We start from the raw sequence: 24,786 nt of genomic DNA, 5'->3' as shown, positions 1-24,786 counted from the left end.
AGAGAGGTCACAAGGTTTGCTATTACTTTACATAATGACCTAGTTTTTAAAGGCATGTGACCCAGTTTTGTACTTGACCTAGATATCATCAAGGTGAAAATTCTCACTTATTTTCATGAAGATCTCATGAAAAATATGGCCTCCAGAGAGGTCACAAGGATTTTCTATTTTTAGACCTACTGACCTAGTTTTTGACCACACGTGACCTAGTTTCGAACTTGACCTAGATATCATCAAGGTGAACATTCTCACCAATTTTCAAGAAGATCCATTGAAAAATATGGCCTCTAGAGAGGTCAAAAGGTTTTTCTATGTTTAGACCTACTGACCTAGTTTTTGACCGCAGTTGACCCGGTTTCAAACTCGACCTAGATATCATCAAGATGAACATTCATACCAACTTTTATACAGATCCCATGAAAAATATGGACTCTAGAGTGGTCAAAAGGTTTTTCTATAATTTGACATACTGACCTAGTTTTGACCGCATATGACCCGGTTTCAAACTTGATCTAGATATCATCAACATGAACATTCTGACCAATTTTCATGCAGATCCCATGAAAAATATTACCTCTGGAGAGGTCACAAGGATTTTCTATTATTTGACCTACTGACCTAGTTTTTGACCGCAGTTGACCCAGTTTCGAACCTGACCTAGATATCATCAAGGTGAACATTCAGACCAACTTTCATACAGATCCCATGAAAAATATGGCCTGTAGAGTGGTCAAAAGGTTTTTCTATTATTTGACCTACTGACCTAGTTTTTGACCGCATGTGACCCAGTTTCGAACTTGACCTAGATATTATCAAGATGAACATTCAGACTAATTTTCACGCAGATCCCATGAAAATTATGACCTCTAGAGAGGTCACAAGGTTTTTCTATTATTTGAGCTACTGACCTAGTTTTAGATCTGACGTGACCTAGTTTCGAACTTGATCTAGATATCATCAAGATGAACATTCTGACCAATTTTCATGCAGATCCCATGAAAAATATGACCTCTAGGGAGGTCACAAGGATTTTCTTTTATTTGACCTACTGACCTAGTTTTTAACCGCAGTTGACCCAGTTTCGAACTTGACCTAGATATTATCAAGATGAACATTCTGATCAATTTTTTTATGCAGATTGCATAAAAAATACGGCCTCTACAGAGGTCACAAGGTTTTTCTATTATTTGACCTACTGACCTAGTTTTGAACCGGACGTGACCCAGTTTCGAACTTGATCTAGATATCATCAAGATGAACATTCTGACCAATTTTCATGCAGATCCCATGAAAAGTATTACCTCTAGAGAGGTCACAAGGATTTTCTATAATTTGACCTACTGACCTAGTTTTTGACCGCAGTTGACCCAGTTTCGAACTTAACTAGATATCATCAAGGTAAACATTCTCACCAATTTTCATGAAGATCCTTTGAAAAATATGGCCTCTAGAGAGGTCACAAGGTCTTTCTATTTTTAGACCTACTGACCTAGTTTTTGACCGCACGTAACCCATTTTCGAACCTGACCTAGATATCATCAAGGTGAACATTCTGACCAACTTTCATAAAGATCCCAGCCCGCCCGCTTAGCTCAGTAGGTAGAGCGTCGGTCTACGGATCGCGGGGTCGTGAGTTCGATCCTCGGGCGGGGCGTATGTTCTCCGTGACTACTTGATAAACGACATTGTGTCTGAAATCATTAGTCCTCCACCTCTGATTCATGTGGGGAAGTTGGCAGTTACTTGCGGAGAACAGGTTTGTACTGGTACAGAATCCAGGAACACTGGTTAGGTTAACTGCCCGCCGTTACATGACTGAAATACTGTTGAAAAACGGCGTTAAACCCAAAAAAAAAAAACAAAAAAAACAAAACAAATCATAAAGATCCCATGAAAAATGTGACCTCTAGAGTGGTCACAAGCAAAAGTTTACGCACGCACACACTCATGGACTGACGCACGGACGCTGCGTGATCACAAAAGCTCACCTTGTCACTATGTGACAGGTGAGCTAATAAAAAAATTGAAAAATAAATCTCGACTTCTATGACTTTAAGCAACAACAAGAGTGCCAGAATGTCACAATATACGCCCGTCATAGCAAATTTCTATACACTAGCACCTGTATTTGCAAATGGAATTTCAATTCTGTGGTTGTGTAGTAATTATTGTAATTCTTTTGTTTTTCTAAATCCACAAAAAAGCTCCTTACCAGGTAGAGATACCTTAAAATACACCTAAAACTTGCAAGTAACACATCTATGTTGTACCACAGAAAAGTGGTCTTGGTTTTTCCCTATGGTCAATTATAAAAAAGTTACAATATAAGTTATTGACAGTAACAACTAAATCCTTACCAGGTAGAGATAGGTCAAAATACACCTCAATATTGGATGTAACATGCACATTGAACTACAGAAAAGTGGTCTCGATTTTTCCCTACGACAAGTATTAAACAAGAGGACCATGATGGTCCTGAATCGCTCACCTTTTCCCACATGACCCAGTTTTGAGTATGACGTCGTTTTTTCTATTATTAGACATAGTGACCTAGTTTTTGAGCTCATGTGACCCAGTTTTGAACTTGACCTAGATATTATCAAGATAAAAATTCTGACCAATTTTCATGAAGATCCATTGAAAAATATGGTCTCTAGAGAGGTCACAAGGTTTTTCTATTACTTGACCTATTGACCTAGTTTTCGAAGGTACGTGACCCTGTTTTGAACCTTACATAGATATCATCAAGGTGAACATTCTCACTAATTTTCATGAAGATCTCATGAAAAATATGGCCTCTAGAGAGGTCACAAGGTTTTTCTATTTTTATACCTACTGGCCTAGTTTTTGACCGCACGTGACCCAGTTTCGAAACTGACCTAGATATCATCAAGGTGAATATTCAGATCAATTTTCATGAAGATCCATTGAAAAATATGGCCTCTAGAGAGGTCAAAAGATTTTAATAATTTTAGACCTACTGACCTAGTTTTTGATAGCAGTTGACCCAGTTTCAAACTTGACCTAGATATCATCAAGATGAACATTCAGACCAACTTTCATACAGATCCCATGAAAAGTATGGCCTCTAGAGAGGTCACAAGGTTTTTTTATTATTTGACCTTCTGACCTAGTTTTTTAAGGCACATGACCCAGTTTCAAACCTGACCTAGATATCATCAAGGTGAACATTCTGACCAATTTTTATGGCGATCCATTCACAAGTATGGCCTCTAGAGAGGTCACAAGGTTTTTCTATTTTTAGACCTACTGACCTAGTTTTTGACCGCACATGACCCTGTTTCGAACTTGACCTAGATATCATCAAGATGAACATTCAGACCAATTTTCATACAGATCCCATGAAAAATATGGCCTTTAGAGAGGTCACAAGGTTTTTCTATTATTTGACCTACTGACCTAGTTTTTGATGGCACGTGACCCACTTTCGAACTTGACCTAGATATCATCAAGATGAACATTCTGACCAACTTTCATACAGATACCATGAAAAATATGGCCTCTAGAGAGGTCACAAGGTTTTTCTATTATTTGACCTACTGACCTAGTTTTTGATGGCACGTGACCCACTTTCAAACTTGACCTAGATATCATCAAGATGAACATTCTGACCAATTTTCATGAAAATCTCATGAAATATATGGCCTCTAGAGAGGTCACAAGGTTTTTCTATTTTTAGCCCTACTGACCTAGTTTTTGACCGCACGTGACCCAGTTTCGATCTTGACCTAGATATCATCAAGATGAACATTCTGACCAACTTTCATACAGATACCATGAAAAATATGGCCTTTAGAGAGGTCACAAGGTTTTTCTATTATTTGACCTACTGACCTAGTTTTTGATGGAACGTGACCCAGTTTCGAACTTGACCTAGATATCATCAAGGTGAACATTCTGACCAATTTTCATGAAGATCTTGTGAAATATATGGCCTCTAGAGAGGTCACAAGGTTTTTCTATTTTTAGACCTACTGACCTAGTTTTTGATGGAACGTGACCCAGTTTCGAACTTGACCTAGATATCATCAAGGTGAACATTCTGACCAATTTTCATGAAGATCTTGTGAAATATATGGCCTCTAGAGAGGTCACAAGGTTTTTCTATTTTTAGACCTACTGACCTAGTTTTTGATGGCACGTGACCCAGTTTCGAACTTGACCTAGATATCATCAAGATGAACATTCTGACCAACTTTCATAATGATCCCATGAAAAATGTGACCTCTAGAGTGGTCACAAGCAAAAGTTTACGGACGGACGGACGGATGCACGGACGGACGACGGACGACGGACACCGCACGATCACAAAAGCTCACCTTGTCACTTTGTGACAGGTGAGCTAAAAAGGTACAATATAAGCTATTTATAGTAAAACAAAAGGGAAGTAATTCTAAAGAAGGAACCTGTGCATGACACTCCATCTCATGATGGTGTACAACTGTGCCAAGTTACATCAAAATCCCTCCATGCATGAAGAAGAAATGCACCGGACAAAGTCATTCTTGCATCTGACCTTTAGTCTTTAAGTGTGACCTTGACCTTAGACCTAGAGACCTGGTTCTTGTACATGACACTCTGTCTCATGGTAGTGAACATTTGTGGCAAGTTATATCAAAATCCTAGCTAAAGGAGCTAAATCAAAATGAAGAAGAAATGCTCCTGACAAAGTTTTCATTCTTGTATCCTTTGACCTCTGTGACCTTGACCTTAGACAAAGGGACCTAGTTCTTGCGCATGACACTCCGTCTCATGATGGTGAACAATTGTTCCAAGTTACACGAAAATCCCTCCATGCATAAGAAGATATGCTCCGGACAAAGTCATTCTTGAATTTGACCTTTGACCTCTAAGTGTGGCTTTGACCTTAGACCTAGGGACCTGGCTCTTGCGCATGACACTCAGTCTCATGATGGTGAACAATTGTGCCAAGTCTCATCAAAACCCCTCCATGCATGAAGAAAATATGCTCCGGACAAAGTCTGTGGATGCCGCCTGCCCAGCAGCCCGCCAGGGGCGTTCCCATAATACGTCCCGTTTTTCAAACGGGCGTATAAAAAATGATACATTAATCAAGGTATAATTTCACAAAGTAATCAAACATGATAAACAGAATAAAGAATAAAAATAATAAAATGATAAATAATATTTAGTACTGAATATAGATAAAGGTTAACAAAATACTTTTGAGCGCAAGAATATGAAAAACTATCATATTATGACTTTTTAACAGATGATTTCCTCATGAATTGCAGGCTACTAGACAAATTTCAGCACTCCATCCACAGATATACTCGCTATAGAAGAGGAATGTTTCAACCATTGAAGGTAAATAGTGCTGCTTTTGAACTTGTACCTGAACAAAGTCCCTCACCCACACCCTTCCCCAGCAGCCCACACCAGACATTGCACAAAATTTATTTCACACGCACTGACATAATCCACCTTTTTTTACAACTTACATAAAAAAATTACTTAAATCCTATAAAACATAACTTCAATGCCTGGTAACATTTCACTATTATGTCTGCCTTAGATAACGTCAGTGTTACTAGTACTGACATTTTCCCTAAACACAAATAAAGTCAGAGTTTTTTTCTTTCTAGAACACTAATTAGACAACAGTTTTCTTTGTGGATCTTGATATTCCAGATGACCGACCACCATGCCGTCTCCTCAGGAAGCTGTGGGTGTCCGGTAGGGAATGCTGCAGATATAACTCAACCTGAAGGTTGTTCTCCAGTGGTAGCACTTTCTGTATCTTGTCTGCCTCTCCACCTGGACCTGTAACAACAAAATACGAATTTTTCCCCTTTTTCATATTCAGAAAGGCGATTTCATGTCTGATGAAATAGTATTTGTTGAAAATTTGTGACCTTAATTGACTGGCAAATTCTAATCAAACTAGGTATAAAGGATAAGAATTATTACTTGAGATACTTTGATTGTTCAAAAAGTTATGTTAACAACCTTTTGAGTATTAGGTATCATATATATGGTAGCTAAAAAGAAATAAGCTGGTTCTGCTATTACAGCATAAGTGAATAAAGCTACAGTATGAAAATAACCCATAAAATTTCCAACTTTTTAAGCATGTATTCTGCTAGAATGCAACTCAAACTTTAATCTTAAAATTTTGCCTGTGAATTTACTTTAATGTAAATTATGACTAAATATTTTTTCAATTTCAATCATACAAACAAACTATTCATTTTTCCCCCAAATTTTCCTTAATTGTGCAAAAAAAAAACACCTACTCATTTCCATTTTTGCATAAACATTCTACAACCATCTAAGAATTCAGTTAACTAATTATTCTTTTAAATTTCTGCATATATAATCAACTTGTATGCAAATAATTAATCAGTTTTCTTGTTTTGCATATGGAAGTAAATGTCAACTGACAAAAATGACATTTTAAGTTTTCAAAATACAGAATTCATTCAACTTATGAGATAAATTATCTGTAAACATTAACAAATCTGCAGAAATACTGTACAAAGATTATGGACCCGTTATGACCATTGGCCATTTCTGTGCCATATTCTTGTATCCTACACCAACCCTTACTAATGCTGCTGATACAAGTACTAGGCTTTGTGTAGCAGCCGGGAATACTGAAATAGTACTAGAACATGTCGTCATATGAGCGCAAAAACTGGATAACTGACATTTTTTTCAAAAATCACTTTTTTGCATATTTTAGTCCAAAATGATGTCATACATGTATCCCAAATTTATTTTTTCAAGTTTTTATTTAAAAAACCCTTTTTTCAGAAGTTTGCAAAAACCTGCTATCTGCAAACCAATTTTAGATAAGAGCAAAAACAAGTTAAGTGCACTTGGCTTGTTTTTACACCCATAGAATATCATTAACTGCATAAATTTTAAAAGCAAAAACAAGCTAAGTGCACTTAACTTGTTTTTGCAGCTATGATTTGTTAAAAGACAATATAACAGATAGGCAAACTAAATAGCAAATTTGCATTTTTGATATAATTTCAACATTAAGTGAGTTTGAACACCAATCTGTGAAGCTTAATGATCTTAAATTGATAATGACATACTAATTGTCTGTTGTTAATTAGTCTTAATTAGTGATGTCACTTCCTGTTGTGATGATGTCACACTGAAATGTTTGTGGTGATGTCATAGTAAACAACTTTAAAGCCTTCATGTTTATTATGAAAAAAACAACAAGTTTAAAAGAAAAAAAGATAATCTTGCCTTTTAAAAAGTAAAATGGAATCACATTAATATAAAAATGTCTGAAGATTGAAGGAGATTGCGGTCATTTTGAAGCTTTTTGAAACGCCACCAACAGTGTAAGTATATTAAATTTATTAATATTTACAATTTTATGGCATCTACAAATTTTATTTTAATTCTTGATTCTAACAGAATAAAAATCTATTTAGTGTTTTTTTTTGTTTTTTGTTTTTTTGTTTCAAAGTACTAACTTTTGTCATCACCTTATAGATTCTACTCAGTAATTAAAACCGTATTTTGTTGGGAATTGTAAGTTGAACAGAAGTCATAAAAAAGTAAACGATTCTGGGCTGACCAATTGTAAACCAGCTCCCAAACTTAAATATGTAACTCAAAATCATAAGCAGATATGTAGGCATCATGTACTGCAGGTTGATGCTTTTGTTTTTCTTATCATTAAAATAATATATTATATCATTAATACTATATTATTTAATGATACAAAATATAACATTACTTTTATTATATATATCTTTAAGAGAGACCAAGCAGTCTGCATGGTTCTGGTTGAAATTCCTGTGCACTGTAGAAGAGGGTTATAAAAGATAAATCCAAGGTATATGTTACTTTATGTGGTTCTTTTTACTCTGTTTCCTGATTGGCTAATTAATGTCTATATGATATTTAAACACAGAAAGAGACAGATGTAATGCAAAGTTAAAGAAATGTATTTATTTGTTTTATTTGTTTTATCACAAGTTTCTAGCATTATTAATAGGCGGCTTTATACCAGTATGTTGACCAGGTATACTAGCCAGTGTCATTTTTGTAGTATTTTACCAGTATTTAAATTACTGACACATCAATGGATCAGTGATGGAAGATAATCAAACTTAAAACTTAAACCAAATACACACGCGCTTGATAAAAAACAAATATATTAGCGATGCAGGCAGTGATTTTTTTTAAACTTTTTTCAGGTAATCTGTTTTGAAATTCATAACCAGTTAACTGTTTGCCTCACTAGAAAAAAGAAATATTAAATTTGATAAAGAAATATGATTTTTGTTTTTAGATGTCAAGATTTCTGCAAGCATCATACCACCAAGGAAGTTCCCGATTCTATGGGTCAGCGAGACAGTGTATGGCTAATTCTTTATCTGCAGTTGTTATGTCACAAACACTTAATCCTGATGACTTGAGTTCTAACACACTAAATGATATACTTGAAAATGGTGATGAAATTTATAAGTCTTCATCAACAGATCTCAGCTGTTATTTGATGTTGGAGGACCTTCCTAAAAACTGTAAACTGTATAGCAATTTCATTATAAATGAAATTTCAACTGGTCTCATAAATCAGACAGTTGATTATGAGCCATATGTTACTCTTGAAAGCGCTATTGGACTTGCACTAAAAAATGAAGCTTCATCTTGTATTGTTACCATAGGCCAATCCAATCCCAGCTATTCTTGTTCTTTAATTAGAAGGAATGAAAAATATTATTTCTTTGATCCTCATTCAAGGAACGAGGTTGGCATGCCAGTTCCAGATGGATATGCCACTTTAACTGTACATACAACTGCTAGCGCTGTGTGTCTTTTTGTGAGACATCTCTCAGCAATGCTATTTCAAACAATTAGTAATGTACAATTTGAAATTTCACCAGTACAGGTTTTTGTTTCATCTTCATTGACATCAGAATTTGGCGATTTGTCCGATGGTAGCTTTGATGGGTTTTCTGATGTCAGTGAAGGTGAGATTACATGCAAATTGTATATGCTACATGATGACACTGATCTCTCTGTATCAAGTGTAAGCAGCGTTAATAGTGATGATATTTTAGATGAAAGTATATTATCAGAAGAGATTCAGTCAATGAATGACAGTTCAACCTTTTTTAATATGTTTGATCCTAGCATTTTTGATCAAGAAACAGAGTGTACTGTGTTTGAAAATGATTATGATATGGGTTGTGGTGATGATGATAAATGTACTGTGTCTCTAAGTGATCATGATAAGGGTTCTGGTGATACTGATAAATGTACTGTGTCTGAAAGTGACCATGATATTGGTTCTACTGATACTGATAAATGTACTGTGTCTGAAAGTGATCATGACATGGGTTCTGGTGACACTGATAAATGTACTATGTCTGAAAGAGATCATGATATGGGATCTGCTAATACTGATAAATGTACTATGTCTGAAAGTGATCATGATATGGGTTCTGCTGATACTGATAAATGTACCGTGTCTGAAAGTGTTCATGATATGGGTTCTGCTGATACTGATAAATGTACCGTGTCTGAAAGTGATCCTGATATGGGTTCTGCTGATACTGATAAATGTACCGTGTCTGAAAGTGATCCTGATATGGGTTCTGCTGATACTGATAAATGTACCGTGTCTGAAAGTGATCCTGATATGGGTTCTGCTGATACTGATAAATGTACCGTGTCTGAAAGTGATCCTGATATGGGTTCTGCTGATACTGATAAATGTACCGTGTCTGAAAGTGATCATGATATGGGTTCTGCTGATACTGATAAATGTACCGTGTCTGAAAGTGATCATGATATGGGTTCTGCTGATACTGATAAATGTACCGTGTCTGAAAGTTATCATGATATGGGTTCTGCTGATACTGATAAATGTACCGTGTCTGAAAGTGATCATGATATGGGTTCTACTGATACTGATAAATGTACCGTGTCTGAAAGTGTTCATGATAAGGGTTCTGGTGATACTGATAAATGTACCGTGTCTGAAAGTGTTCATGATACGGGTTCTGCTGATACTGATAAATGTACCGTGTCTGAAAGTGATCATGATACGGGTTCTGCTGATACTGATAAATGTACCGTGTCTGAAAGTGATCATGATACGGGTTCTGCTGATACTGATAAATGTACCGTGTCTGAAAGTGTTCATGATACGGGTTCTGCTGATACTGATAAATGTACCGTGTCTGAAAGTGTTCATGATACGGGTTCTGCTGATACTGATAAATGTACCGTGTCTGAAAGTGTTCATGATACGGGTTCTACTGATACTGATAAATGTACCGTGTCTGAAAATGATCATGATATGGGTTCTGGTGATACTGATAAATGTACTGTGTCTGAAAATGATCATGATATGGGTTCTGGTGATACTGATAAATGTACTGTGTCTGAAAATGATCATGATATGGGTTCTGGTGACAATTACAAATCTGGTGGGGACAATGTTGTATATTCTGTAACAGAAGGTGGTGACAACACAGGCTCTGATAACAATGGGAGCTCTAACAGTTGTGTGTTTGGCTCTGGGGATATGGGGGAATCAGATTTGGTTTCGGGTTCTGCTAACAAACAGCATGAGAATGGGGTTCAAGAGTTAGGATCAGGTGATAGGGGTAGAAGTATGAATGAAAGCATAGAATTAAATGGGGATGACTTTGGTTCTTCAATACAAAATGGGATACAGGATCAGATAAACAAAAGAAGCCGTAAAAGGCAACGAAATCCCGAAACCTGGAAGAGAAGTATTCTTAAACGTAGAAGGGATTCTGGGTTGAGCTATGTCGGGCATCTTGGCAAAATTAAGCGTGCAAAAATCCTAAAGCCTGCATGTGGTATAAGTTGCAAAAAAAAATGTACCTCGAAAATAAATGAACAACAAAGGGAGAACATTTTTAAAGAATTCTGGGGTCACTCTTCATATAATAAACAAAAACATTACATTTCTTCCACCGTAAATCAAATTCCAGTTAAAAGGAGACTAGTTTCCAGGCAAAGAGCCAGGCACAGGAAATGTTCTAGGCAGTTTTCATTTACCGTTGACAATTTGAAAATATCTGTATGTAAAACTTTTTATTTAGCTACCTTGGATATAACTAGTGCAAAAGTTGATTCTGCTCTTAATCAGTCTAGTCAGTTAACAGGTTTTCCAACTGATGACAGTAGAGGAAAGCATAATGTGCGTCCTAACAAAATTCATTCTACAATTATTGATGATATCAAAGATCACATAAACAGTTTCCCTCGTGTAGAGTCTCATTACTGCAGAAAGAGTTCTGTAAAAGAGTATCTAGATAGTGAGCTCAATTTGACTAAGATGTATGAGCTTTATGTAGAGCAATGTCACAAAAACAATTATGTCCCTGCAAGTCTTCACAAGTACAGACAGATATTCAATACGCAGTTTAATATAGCATTTAATAAACCATTAAAGGACCAATGTGATCTTTGTGCAGAATTTCATAGTACACCAGATAATGAAAAATCTCATTTGATGGTAAAAAAATTTGAAAGGCACATTAGAAATAAAAATCTTGCAAGACAGTCAAAAGATGCAGATAAGTCTTTGTCTCAGGCAAACCCATCCCATGTCACTGCTTGTTTCGACCTGCAGCAGGTCATTACTTTACCAAAAGCAAAACAGTCATCTATGTACTATGCTAGTAAACTGAACAATTATAACTTATCTGTATACTCACTGGGTTCTAAAGAAGCATACTGCTACTTATGGAATGAAACCACTGCTAAACGTGGGTCCTGTGAAATATCTTCCTGTGTTTTTTCATTTTTCAAAACATTGGATCAACAAGAAACCGGCATACAAAGTGTAATCACTTACAGTGACAATTGTGCTGGCCAAAATAAAAATAGAAATTTCCTTTCAATGATGTGGCTTAGTCTTAGACTTTTTCATTTTGAAAATATTTCACATAAGTTCCTTGAAAAGGGACACACAATGAACGAAAATGATTCTGTTCATTCAAGCATTGAAAAATCACTGAAAAATGTGCCATTGTATACAACATCACAGTTAGTTACAGGAATACAAATGGCAAGACGCCGTAACCCTTACATTGTGAAAGAAATGGGCCCTAGTGATTTCTATGATTTTTCAGTTGTAGCAGACCATATTAGAAATCTCAGGGTAGATACACAAGGAAACAAATTACGGTGGACAGAAATAAGGTGCATCTCTTTCAATATGGACATGCCTGATACTGCTGTTATTAAGTATGATTTTGATGGTCCAGTTGTGTTTGTCAATTTGATGCCTAGTCTGAGACACAAACCAGTTTCAGTTCCAAAGTTACATTTTCTGTATGAGAATGGTAACAGGCCAACAATTCCAAGGAATAAATATACAGATCTTGTAAGACTTTGTGATAGAAATATAATTCCACCCCCATATCAGGCATTCTACAGAAGTTTGCCGGTGTCAAAGTAGATAGAGCTCCAGAGTTGAATGCCATTATTTTGTCATAGTAATTTAGTGGCTAACCATAGAAATTTCATTGCTATCATGTTAAGAGACCTTTTAAGAAATTTCTTGGTGATTGAAACAACTCGAGTTTTTCTGTTATGTTGATTGCTGTCCAATTTAACTGTTTAAAGTTGGTACTATAGCAATAATGAACTTGCCAATTTGGCATACAAAATGGCTGAATGAGCATAACTATTTTATATCATTAAAAATGTAATTCAGTAATTTTTATTGTTGAAAACACAATTTTATTGTTATTTTTTCAATTGTACATAATAAAAGTAAGTGTATTTATTACATGGGTGAAAGTTTTCAGTATTAATACTGAATTCAGTATTTTGAAGATTTCTTCTTCTGTACAAGTGATAGGAAAATTAGTGTTGTCAGTATTGAAAGTCTTGATTTCAGTATTTTGAAGTTTGACAACTTTCACACATGTTATTTTAACTGCATACATGTAAGTGCTAAGTTAATTTTGACCTGAGTTTCTGCATCAAGCTCAGAGTGAAGTCGATTAATGTTCTGCCTTTTTTTTTTCAGAGATTATTGTTAGCTCATCTGGTCAAAATCTCAGCTCAGAAAGTTTTATAACCTTGGCCCCTGTTCATCATCAAGAGTAGACTAGAGCTGACTTGTACAGAATCCAATACTTTATATTATATTATGCCATTAAGGTCATACTAGATTTGCAATTATTGATGCTGAATGTTGTGTTTGCTCAATTAAGTTATTATCTTGTTTATATATTTTACAATAAACTTAATTCATTGTAGCATTGTTTTATTGTTGATTCCCATTTAAACAAAGAAGGAAATCAAGCTCTGTAATACTATATTCTGCGCTTCCATGACTATTCGTCGAAAGACATTTGGTCGAAAAGACATTAGACAGAAAGGACAATTAGTCGAGTGTACAATTGGTCTCATAGGACTTTATGTCGAATGTATATTTAACAGAATTTTCGTCGAATTTGGTCGAATTTAGTCGAATTTAACTTACCCACTTTGCCGATATGTTTTCAGTTTTCAACTCGATTAAAGTAGACTCAACTTGGTTCATCATCAAATATTTATTCATCATAACTTTACCTCAACTCTAATCGAACAGTACACAATATACTGTTAAAAAAATTACATGTTACATTACAATTGATGACAGCAGCACTTGAAATTCCATTTAAATAACATTGTCTAGATACACCATAAAGTCAATATTTGATGTTAAAGCTTATTCCCTTCAGAAAATCCAAGACCGGATTATGATTTCTCGTTTGTGAACATAATTCGTCTAATATTCTTTCTAATCAAAAGGACTTTAGGGAATCAACAACAAACAACACCTTTAGGCGTTTACTGATCGTTTAATTTGAGTAATTATCAATAATAATAATTTATTTTCGACCAAGTGTCGTGGCCTGTTAATTTTATCGACTAATTGTCGCATTCTGCATAATGCCCATTAGGCATAATGTCTTTTCGTCCATTTGTCTGTTCGACAAAATGTGTTTCGACGAAATGTCGTGCACCCATATTCTGCGATAAACAACGCTTGACACATGGACCTGTAAAAGAGTAATATGATGTCAAATTGCCGCATGACATCCAATACAATACTCCTCGGGTAAATGAAGACCAGCATAATATTCATTAAAATATTTCGATGAGCATGTCAGAATGAAAACAATCAAGGCCTTATTGTGGTTTATCGTCTAATATACCACGTTCCATTGTTCAGATGCTTCAATATTTAACCACTCGGGCTAATGCCCTTGTGGTTAAATTTCTACATATTTGAACATTTGAAGTATCTCTCGTTCTTCTTATAGATTAAGCAAGACTGACTACTTAGGAAATGACAATTACCATCTATTTAACAACTTTTCTGTTGAAGAGTGTGCTATACTTCAAAATTTTTGGAGGAATAAGAGTATCTATCAATCTATATTAGGCTATGCTGCATTAAACTGATTGGTATTATTAGTAATTAAGTTGTGAATTTTAGTCACAGGCAAGCACAGGGCTTTTACATCATTAAAATTCAAGTCTTGAACAAAAATAATTATGATAATTTACATCAATTGTTACTGAAAATAGTGAAGTGAAACACATCCAACTATACAACATAGTATCTTTGATCATGCAGATGCTCTCTGACCATACTGGTTTAGAGTGTGAGTCAACTTTGAAATCTATAAATCTTATTATCTATGCATATACAAAGCTTTATTTTGAGTTTGGTTGTGCAAAAATGCATTAAGTGCACATAGCTACTTTTTACACCCAAAGAAATGATGCAAAAGCCAGTTATCAGCACTTAACCTTTTTTTGCACAAAACATTTTCGGAACAAAATCAGGCTATGTGCATATTTTACAAAAAGCTCCTTAACAGTAATGATTTTATAAAAAACTCATCTGAGGTATAAATTCATGTATTTTCAACTATTGGAAAATAATACACATAACAAAAGAACTGAAATTAAACTAAGAGAGATTAGTTTTTTGCCTCTCCTGAAAAATTATGAAAATGTCAGTTATCTAGTTTTTGTGCTCACATGACGATGTAACCAAAGGCAAATGTCAGTTGTCATTGGGATCCAATATCGTAACTACTACACTCATCAAAATAAAATACAAGAATATTCCTGTTCTCCTGTTGTAACTGACAATTGTCGTCACAGAGAACATACGGCTTGCAAAGAATTCAAACCTATGACCACCTGACTGGAAGTCTTGTGTTCCATCTATTGAGCTAACAGGACAGGCTAACCACAAACTTAATTTGATGTATTTGAGATCAAGTTCAGTTATAGGCTTGATTATTGCATTTCAGTAATACTGAAAAAAAGGCTATAAAGTTAATCTTTACATACCACTAAATAAAGACCGCAGGGTGAATGCTTTTGTGGCTAAATGTTCCTTCCCTTCACGTTTGATATCAAATTTGAGCAACGTTTCACCACTGACACCCATACCTCTATCCACCTAAAAGCAAACAAACAATTATTATTAAACTCTATAATAAATACCAATGATGTCTAGAGTAGATATTTTAAATTTTTGTGCGATTTTTTGAAAACAGGCATTCCTTGCAAGTTAAAAGAACAGCTCTTACGATTTTTGATACAAGAATACAAAAATTTCAAAAGAATTAATAAATGTTTTTAGCAATTCTCAGGATTCAAATCTTGATGTTCAATTCTATATTGTTGTGCTTGAATGAACCACAAATAACATGAAAATACCCAAATCTATAATTAACTCAGCCAATTAACCATTTCTTTTTCTGAAAAAACCTAACATGCACCTTGCACAAGTAAGGTTGGTACTGATCATCTGTGTGAAGTTTCATTAAATTGTGTGCAATGGTTTGGGTGATTAAGATTGCATATGCAGACTGTATGTATATAGTATATTAACAAAAAACAAAGTCCCATAACTGTGCAGAATTTTTTTCTAAAAGAACCTAATATGCATCACGCACAAGTAAGGTTCCTACTGATCACTAGTTTTAAGTTTCATTAAATTTTGTGCATGGAATCAGGAGATTAGGTGCGCACAAGATTGCATATGCAGACTCTATGTATATAGTACAGTAACAAAATATAAAGTCTCGTAACTCTGCAAAACAATTTTATGAAGGAACCTAACATGCATCATGCTCAACTACTGTTGTTACTGATCACTTGTGTGAAGTTCATTAAACTGTGTCAAGGGGATGAGGAGAGTTGTTGTGCACAAAATTGTGTCTACAGACAGATGGACATGCAGATGGATGGACAAACAACATGAACCAGTATACCCCCTCTTACAACTTTGTTGTTCATGGGGGTACAACTAAACTGCTCATTCCTGACAAATGAAAATGTACAAAATTTACATCAATAGGCAGGTTGAGGGTTGGTTGTGTTGCCTTTATCATTGGTGATTTTGCTATTACACGACTACCAAATATCTGTCTCAGTCTGTGCTTGTTTGGTCTGAAAAAAAAAACAGAACATATTCTCTAAAAGTTTCAATCAAGGTAAATGACAAGATCACTTCTCTTCAGCTAAGAGAAAAAGCGAAAATCTGGGTAACTTGGTAGTGACATAAACACCTACTTTGTGGCAGATTCTTTTTTTCCCCTGCTCTTGTTGATGGGTTTTAATTAATGCTGACGGTGGAATGAAGTTGAAGAAAATGTTTACATGACTCTTCAGGCAATCTTTTTTGCACTGACAGACACCTGGGTAGAACCATTGACTTTCCACAAATTGAATGGATAACTAGAGATGCTTTTGACAAAAGCGCATGTCTCCCACAACTGCCTAATCATCTAAATTGTAAGTCAGTCTTTATATACTGTTTACCTAATTCTTGACACCAAAAGGATGCCTATACTACTAGTAGTATAGGTGCCGGTTTGGGGGCAAAACTGCATAAGAAAGTGTTTTTGGTAATTCAAGGGCCATAATTCTGAAGTGCCTAGGCCGATTTGGCTAGTTATCAAACTTGGCTGAGCACTTATTGGCAGACACATTTTGTTGAAGTTTGGTGAAGATCGGATGAGAAATGTTTGACTTAGAGTGTGGACAAACTTTGTGACAGACAGACACACAGACAGACAGACTGGAGTAAATCAATATGTCTCACACACCACTGTGTGGTGGGAGACATAATGAGCCTCCTCATCAGAGAAAACTCCATATTTAAAGTGGCGTTTTGGACTTTCAGCTGTTTGGAGCAAACAATTTAAAATCAGAGATCTTAACCAATGACCACAGAGGCATGTTAGCTTTACAAGAGTCTCAAAAGTGCATCTGGACAAAACAAACATGCTTCATTGCAGGCTGATGGTCCAATATGGCTTAGAAACTGCCATTAAAACATTAAAAGGACTTGTCTATTTGACAAGGTGATGCAAGTTTTCAATAGTATCTCAATCATATAAAGGTGGTCACTTAACCTGTGGATTATTCTACATTGTTCTAGATTCTATTCTAGTTTATAAATAACTACCATTCCCCTACTCTATTATGGTTCAGGGTGGATGGTGGGAGAAAAGTATATGAAACTTCCTGTCTTCTTTCAAATCAACACAAAGATGATTTACGTTATGCAAGACTTGAACACACTCCCTAAAACTCTCCCTACTGAGCTAAATAGGTAGCTGTTAAGAAAACTTACTTACTTTTACAAATCACAAGCAAACACAGAAAAAATGACCTGCAGTTTGGCTACTAATTGGTATACATTCAAACTTATATTCAAGAAATGGAAAAAAACAATGACACTACTTCAAAAACTTACCTTTCTAGACACATACAATGACCTGTTACTATGAGGGTAAAACAAGAGAGGGGACTTACGAGATAACCCTGACTTTACAGTAGATAGTTCCCTCACTGAATTTCAGTCCCTGCACACTCATTACTTTCCCTGTCACATTGAACATACGGTCTGCAAAGCCATCTGAAAACAGAAAATGATGTTATAACCATCAGTTCTGAACAAAATTTAATTCTGAGAAAGAAAACCGCTACTGTGAAATCATATAATTTCGTGGGCATGAAATTTCATGGTGTTGGTCAAAACAGCTATTTCGTGAGGATATGAATTCTTGGATTTCAACTTTTGAACATAAAATGCATGGGAATATTATTCGTTCGTTTGGATTAAATTTCGTGGATTGACTCAACCACGAAATTAACAAAAATTAGTCCCCCACGAATATTAATGATTTCACAGTATCTGTAGAAACTCAAAAGTTTTTTTCATGTATACTATTACTAATACTAAGTTAAAGTTCAAGCAGAATGGTTGCAATGTATCAAAAAAGTGATGAAATAATTAGAATGTTTATCAAGCTTATGCTATACACTATGCAAGATGCTATTTCATAATGAAAAAGTATTTTACAAAACAGTCATTCCAATGACTTGCATTTTCTAAATAGCTTATAAAGCAACAAACATTAATTTTGATGTGAAAATCTGACTTTAGTTCGTTATTGAGAAACAGTTTCTGAATGCATCTCTTTAAATCTTCCTCTGCAATATTTATTCTCATTCATGATGAAAGGAAATCTAAGCTTTTACAATGAAATCATCAACAAATCATAATGTGCAATGTCCTATTGAAATGAAGATGGAATATGGCTGATTTAACACTTTAACAAATTCTGAACTACATTGTATACTGTATTTCAAAACTATGAAAAAATTAGCATGACTAAGGTGTTCCAGTTAGGAAATGATAAACAGAAGAACCATGTTTTGCAATGAAGAAGTTATACGCCTACAGAATAATTTCACAACAGCCTACGGTAACCCAAGCAAATTATTCTACACAGCATAAAACCAATTCAGAGTGTATAAATGTGTTAAAACATGGTAACGCTAAATTTTATTTTAATTCTTATATTTCTCTGATGTAAAATTTTTGAAACAGAAAATGGAAATTTCTTGGTGCATGTATGTCACCAAGTAGTATGGTGGCATGACCTCAATGTGACCATGTTTAAATAATATAAAACACAGTGATGGGGTACACATACTGCAAAATAATTTAATAATACATTGTGCCTTATAACAGATTCAGTGAGTTAAATAAGTGTAAAATTGTTGGTCATATAATTTTGAGACTAAAATGTCTTTTCTACAAAACAGAAGACCAAATATGGTAGCATTCTGTCTTGGCTCCTGTATTCACCAAATAATGTGACCTCAGTATTGCAGTGTTTAAATGAGAATAAACATGGCTTTTTCCTCCTTATTAGATTATGTCTTATTAAAGTTAAGGTATGCTCCCAATTTTGCACCCTCAAATTAATTTCAATTGGTAATATAAGATATTGCTTTCAGTAAAATCAAATGCTTTCCCATACTGCTTCAATTAAATGGAAAGTTGCATTAATATGCAGTATCTAGCTACATCACAAATACACTTGTTTTGAGACAGACAAAATGATAATGTAAAACCATTACCATACTTAGTTTGTGACTGAAGTTTGTTTTATTGAAAATAGAAAGGAAATGATCAAAATTATATAAGAAACTGTATGCAACCATAACATATGAAGAAACTAGACATTTGTCCATTGAACACACATGGTCATATGTTTCTAGTAGATGATGCAAGACTAAGGAAGCTTTTATATTACCTGGGGTTGGGCATTTGTCCTCATTGGGGATGATTACTATAAAACTTTATCAAGAAACACAAAATGGCCTGTAAGAGGTAACTATGTATTACATTTTCAGTACTAACTATGCTGTCACCTTGACCTTGAACTCATGACCAAAAAAAAAAAAACGGTGGAGGTTACTTGTTGACCACTGGTAATTACAGTACAAAGTTTGAAGGCTGTAAGCCCTTGTGAATTCCAGTTATTGATGAGAACAAATTTTCAGCCTCAGAGTCACTGTAACTTTCAAATTGACCTTCACCTTATCACAAAAAAAAATTAAGAAGAAATCTATTGACCACAGGCAATCATTCTACTAAGTTTGAAGGCTGTAGGTCCTAGTGAGCTCCAGTTGTTAACCAGAAACAATTTATACTCTCACTGTCACAGTGACCTAACCTTTGATGTACTTACCTCTTAACCCTTACCCTGCTATATTTCTATAATGGATTGGTCCATCTTTCAATTTGGACAGTACCACTTATTATTCAAAGGGGTTTTCACTGAAAATTTACTGACTGAATAGCGAACAGTGCAGACCATGATCAGACTGCACGGATGTGCAGGCTGATCTTGGTCTGCACTGGTCGCAAAGGCAGAAACATCTGCCGCCAGCAGGCTAAGGGTTAAACAAATGGAATCATTAACTGATTACAGGCAATCAGGCCAAACAATGCTAAGTATATTGGTTTGAAAATTGACAACTGTAACCTTGACCTTTGATTTACAGATCCCTATTAACTGTAGGCAATCATAAAAAAAATCTGGAAGCCCTACGATCAAGAATTCTCCAGTAAATAACTGATAAACATCTGCAGTCTCAAGGTCAATGTGAACTTAACCTTTGACCTACCGACTCCCAAAGCAATAGTCGAGCTAAAAATATTACAAAATACAAGATCTGGCTATTTTTAACCCTAAAATACAGAAATATATGTAGGAAATAGCAAAAAGGACAACAGAACATACATGCAGACATGCAAAAATACAAAATACAGCAGCTTTCAGTAGTGCCTTAACAAACAACAAATGTTGTTACTTTTGTGAACTGGGTATCAATAACATCATAATTCACAGTTATTGCAAAATTACTCAAAAATTAAATTGTATTGTGAACATATCAGATTTACATTATGATGAACAGATAAATGAGACATTAAAGTAATATCTACCTACTGTGAGAAATAAAACTTTAAGTAGTGTCAGGTAACACCAGTTTTTAGTTTTAACTAATAAAACTGTAACCATTTTGAAATACCATCAACAATAAAATTGTAACTTTTGTGAACTTTATATCAACATGAACACATTAACATACAAATTAAAAATAAATGACAATTTATATCTAGTGTGGAATAACATCAACAATAACTTGTGAAAAGTTTTTAATCAATTATTCAACAAGGTACTTGCTTGGACTTAAAGCAACAATATCAGAGGATGGGGAAACTGCACTATTGTTCTTGGAATCACTGGCACTGTATAGATTCATATTTTCTGAACTATCGCTGACAATATGATACTTGCTTTGCCCTACTGTAGACTCTGAAAGGCCAAAAATACCAGCCAACCCACATGAAAATAGTACTAACAAATACCACTGATTTGGTATAATACAGACTTCGGAAAGTCTCGAATGAAGTCAATCAAGATACACAACTTCTTTCATAATTTTGCTTTCAAAGAAATAATCTTTGACTTGAAAAATTCTGTCAGACTAGCTATGGACATACAAAACACCATACAGACTGACAAGAAATGAACAGACTGATCAAGTAAAATTAGGTCTTCACATTTTATCACCAAATAAGATGGCCTTTTAAATGTCACCTGAGCACTGTTGACTCCAATATAACCCCTGTATACTTTGTACCTGAGGTTATAATGACCATGACATTGGTTTAAAAAATCCGAGTTTCAGCTGTTGATTGCAAAGAAGACACCAGGAACCCCTTTGGGCTTTGTTTTATGCAGAGGTAGGCACCTGAGTATAACCATCAGCCTTCAATAAGTCAACTGGGTAGCTTCCTTACAAGAAGAACTCTACAACCTAAGCAAGGTTCTGAACCCACATTGGTGAGGGACAAGAATTTAAATTCAGCTACTTTTAGCAGGAGGCCACAGAGGCCCCTAAATTTAAAGCTGTGCAGTGAACAATAACATATACTACAAGATACAACATCACAGATTATTTCAAACCTTTTTTGTCAGGCACTGGAAGGGTATGATTTACATGTTTTGCTGTAAAATTCATAAAACAAAAGCCCAAATCAACAAGATTTATGTTTACACAATATCAATATTATAATAAATAGCAGAAAGCAAGCTAATATACCACAGCAATGTTAGCAAAATAATCATTACAAATCTATAGTTCTAATAAAGAATACATGTTCATCATTTAAAAGAGATATATAGTATCTTATAGATAAAACTATGGGAATAATTCTCATTTGACAAAAATGCATTACTACAAGTACAGGGAGCATATCATGACCATTTTGTTCTGGTAAACATCATAATTTATTGGCCAAGAACCTAATAAATCCCTTTAGTTTCCACCTAAAAGCAAGACTTGTTATGCAAAGTTAGAAAGCCCGTTTTTTGTGTGAAATATCCACCTTTCTTGTTCTTAATTCAAATTATAGAACAAACACAGCAACAAAATTTTGATAAAATATGAGAAGTGGATATTTCACAAAAACCGGGCTTTCTAACTTTGCATCACAACATCATGTTCTGCTTAAAAATTAATACATATCTGACTACATCTGATCAGGCTAATTCAGAAGTACAGATAAAACAAGCACCAATACTGAAGTTCCATCATTACATGGAACATACTAAGACTGCAGATAGAAAGTTGTGTTCTCTATTTTTAGAAATGCTGGCCTTGACCTTGAAACCAAGTTTTATTGCAATCAGTCACTTTTAATTCAAATTAGAAACTGTATTTCTATTATTGGCAACAGTAACCTTGACCTTGACTTGACACTAGTGACTCCATATGCAATTCCAAGCTCCCTCTCCTTTCTAGCTAAGTACATACAAAGTTTCACTGACTTATGTCATTCCTCACTCAATTAATTTAGCTGACACGATATGCAATTCCAAACTTTGTCTCCATGCAAGCTACCAAAACACTGAGTTTTGTTGCAATCCTTCAGTTTTAACTAAAATTTCTGAGCAGAAACAACTTTTCTAACTTTAGTAATTGTGACCTTGACCTTGAGCATTGTGAACCTAAATGCAATTCCAAGCTCTTTCTCCATGCAAACTACCTAGCACAAAGGCTGATTGCCATATGTTACCCCCGCCTCAAGTTATTGAAAGGAAACAATTTTTCTAATTTTAGTAATTGTGACCTTGACCATGAGCATTGTGAACCTAAATGCAATCCCAAGCTCTTTCTCCATGCAAACTACCTAGCACAAAGGCTGATTGCCATATGTTACTCCCGCCTCAAGTTATTGAAAGGAAACAGTTTTGCTGTTTTTAGTAATGGTGACCATGGCTTTGATCCTAGTAACCCCATATGCATGCTAAAGCTCCCTTTCCATGCAAGCCACTTATATACCAAATTTCATTGCCATACGGCATTTCTGACTAAAATTATAGAGCAGATACTATTTTTCTATTTGAAGTAATATTGACCTTGACCTTGATCCTAATGACTCCATAATTATGCAATCCCAAGCTCCCTCTCCATGCAACCTACCTAAATCCCAAGTATCATTGCAATATGTCATTCCTGGCTAAAGTTATCTAGCGGCAATCTTTTTTTCTATTTTTAGCAATGGTGGCCTTGACCTTGACTTTGATCCTAGTAACCTCATATCCAATCTGTAACTCTGTCTCTATGCAAGCTACCTATACAATAAGTGTCATTGTATTCAGTCACTCCTACCTCAATTACTGAGCCAAAACAAAAGTTTGATGTTGTACACTTGCACACCCACCTGCTTGCTCACAACATTTACCAATCTAATAACTGGGTTTTATGAAACAGAAATAAAAACAACCATAGAACATCCAAAGACCTAATCCTTGACATCTAAGGAAAAGTCTGTATGCATGCTGCATATGCAACTATTTACATTAATCATTTTGTTCTGATTATATTAGCACTTTCCAAATGCGTCACCGATAAATCTAACATTTTCGAAAACTGAAATTTTTGATTTCATCATCTCATTCACAAGGGAATTTCATAATTTCAGTCACAATCTATAGATTACTGCAATAAGGGAATGCTGCAATCTGTTGCTTATAGCAACAACTGCTTTGTCAATAATTGATTTATAAAGCTGTTACACATGATATACATTATAGTATATAAACTTTAGCCTTTTAAAGTAATAAATCTAGAAAAACTGTTTACTTGTTTGGGTTTAATGCCGCTTTTCAACAGTATTTAAGTTATGCAATGGTGGGCAGTTAACCTAATCTGTGTTCCTGGATTCTGTACCAGTACAAACCTGTCCCCCCTCCCCTGCGAAATGCAGTTCTTAAAATCATGAACACTTCAAACCATTAAAGAATTGTTCAGTTTATCATGAATCATGAACAGTTCATGTACTACTAAAGAATCACACAGAGTTCTTGAATTGTCCATGATAAAAGGTTAAAGGGACAATCATGATGTTATTTTCTTGAATCTTCCATGTACTACTCATGACAGGTAGTTCATGAACTAATGAAGAATCATGTTCATGAACAGTTCACTGCTAGTTCGTGAAGATAAAATGGCACAATAAAAACATAGAGCAAGAAGTTCATGAACTATTCATGTTCAACAAAATATCAATAACTATTCATGAAGTGAATATTTTATGAACTGTTCATGTACATTAGTTCTTGAGGTCATCTTCCACTTTTCATGCACTGTTCAAGAACACAGTATTTAAGAATGTTTCAAGAATTTGTGCCATTTTATCTTCACAAACAATTCATGAAGTGTTCATGAACTCCATTCATGAAAAATGCATGAACAGTAACGTTTCATTTCACAGGGGCCACAAGTAATTTCCCCATATGAATGTTTTTTACCAAATCGTCACGGAGAACATTATCATTATGAACTCAGGACACTGCGATCCATAGATCGGCACTCTCCCCTAACATT

General features: G+C 34.9%; 2 protein-coding genes across 7 annotated transcripts in view; one reads left to right on the top strand and one right to left on the bottom strand.

The window, feature by feature from the left end:
• Positions 1-5,152: 5,152 nt before the first annotated feature.
• The window catches only part of LOC123544970 (extended synaptotagmin-1-like), a 153,334-nt gene continuing 133,700 nt past the window's right edge, over positions 5,153-24,786 (bottom strand). For 2 of the 5 annotated variants that reach the window (XM_045331155.2, XM_053539906.1), the window contains 5 exons: positions 21,075-21,206; positions 17,845-17,947; positions 16,374-16,473; positions 15,367-15,478; positions 5,153-5,805 (listed from right to left, as the gene is read on the bottom strand). In XM_045331155.2, coding sequence (XP_045187090.2) covers positions 5,636-5,805; positions 15,367-15,478; positions 16,374-16,473; positions 17,845-17,947; positions 21,075-21,206 — 617 coding nt within the window. In that variant the 3' untranslated portion in view covers positions 5,153-5,635. Of the gene's footprint in view, positions 5,806-13,132; positions 14,058-15,366; positions 15,479-16,373; positions 16,474-17,844; positions 17,948-21,074; positions 21,207-24,786 lie in introns of those variants that run through there. The other 3 variants (XM_053539907.1, XM_053539908.1, XM_053539902.1) reach the window with 2 other exon arrangements.
• Positions 7,169-13,266, top strand: LOC128556009 (uncharacterized). Of its 2 annotated transcripts, XR_008370388.1 has the most exons (4): positions 7,189-7,346; positions 7,770-7,846; positions 8,306-8,372; positions 13,037-13,266. XR_008370388.1 is itself a non-coding variant. In XM_053539894.1 (3 exons), the coding sequence occupies exon 3, from the start codon at positions 8,306-8,308 to the stop codon at positions 12,458-12,460; it is 4,155 nt and encodes a 1,384-aa protein (XP_053395869.1). In that variant the 5' UTR covers positions 7,169-7,346; positions 7,770-7,846; the 3' UTR covers positions 12,461-13,266. The 2 variants fall into 2 exon arrangements, 1 of the variants encoding a protein (XP_053395869.1); XM_053539894.1 differs by having other exon boundaries at positions 7,169-7,346; positions 8,306-13,266.

The sequence above is a fragment of the Mercenaria mercenaria genome, chromosome 1 (assembly GCF_021730395.1).
Source record: "Mercenaria mercenaria strain notata chromosome 1, MADL_Memer_1, whole genome shotgun sequence".
Classification (NCBI taxonomy): Eukaryota; Metazoa; Mollusca; class Bivalvia; order Venerida; family Veneridae; genus Mercenaria; species Mercenaria mercenaria.
Note: the sequence above shows the minus strand (reverse complement) of the source record. Positions and strands in the feature narration are given on the sequence as shown.

What these genes read in the sequence shown, in the direction of transcription:
- LOC128556009 (XM_053539894.1), top strand. Translation starts at nt 8,306, where the DNA reads ATGTCAAGATTTCTGCAAGCATCATACCACCAAGGAAGTTCCCGATTC.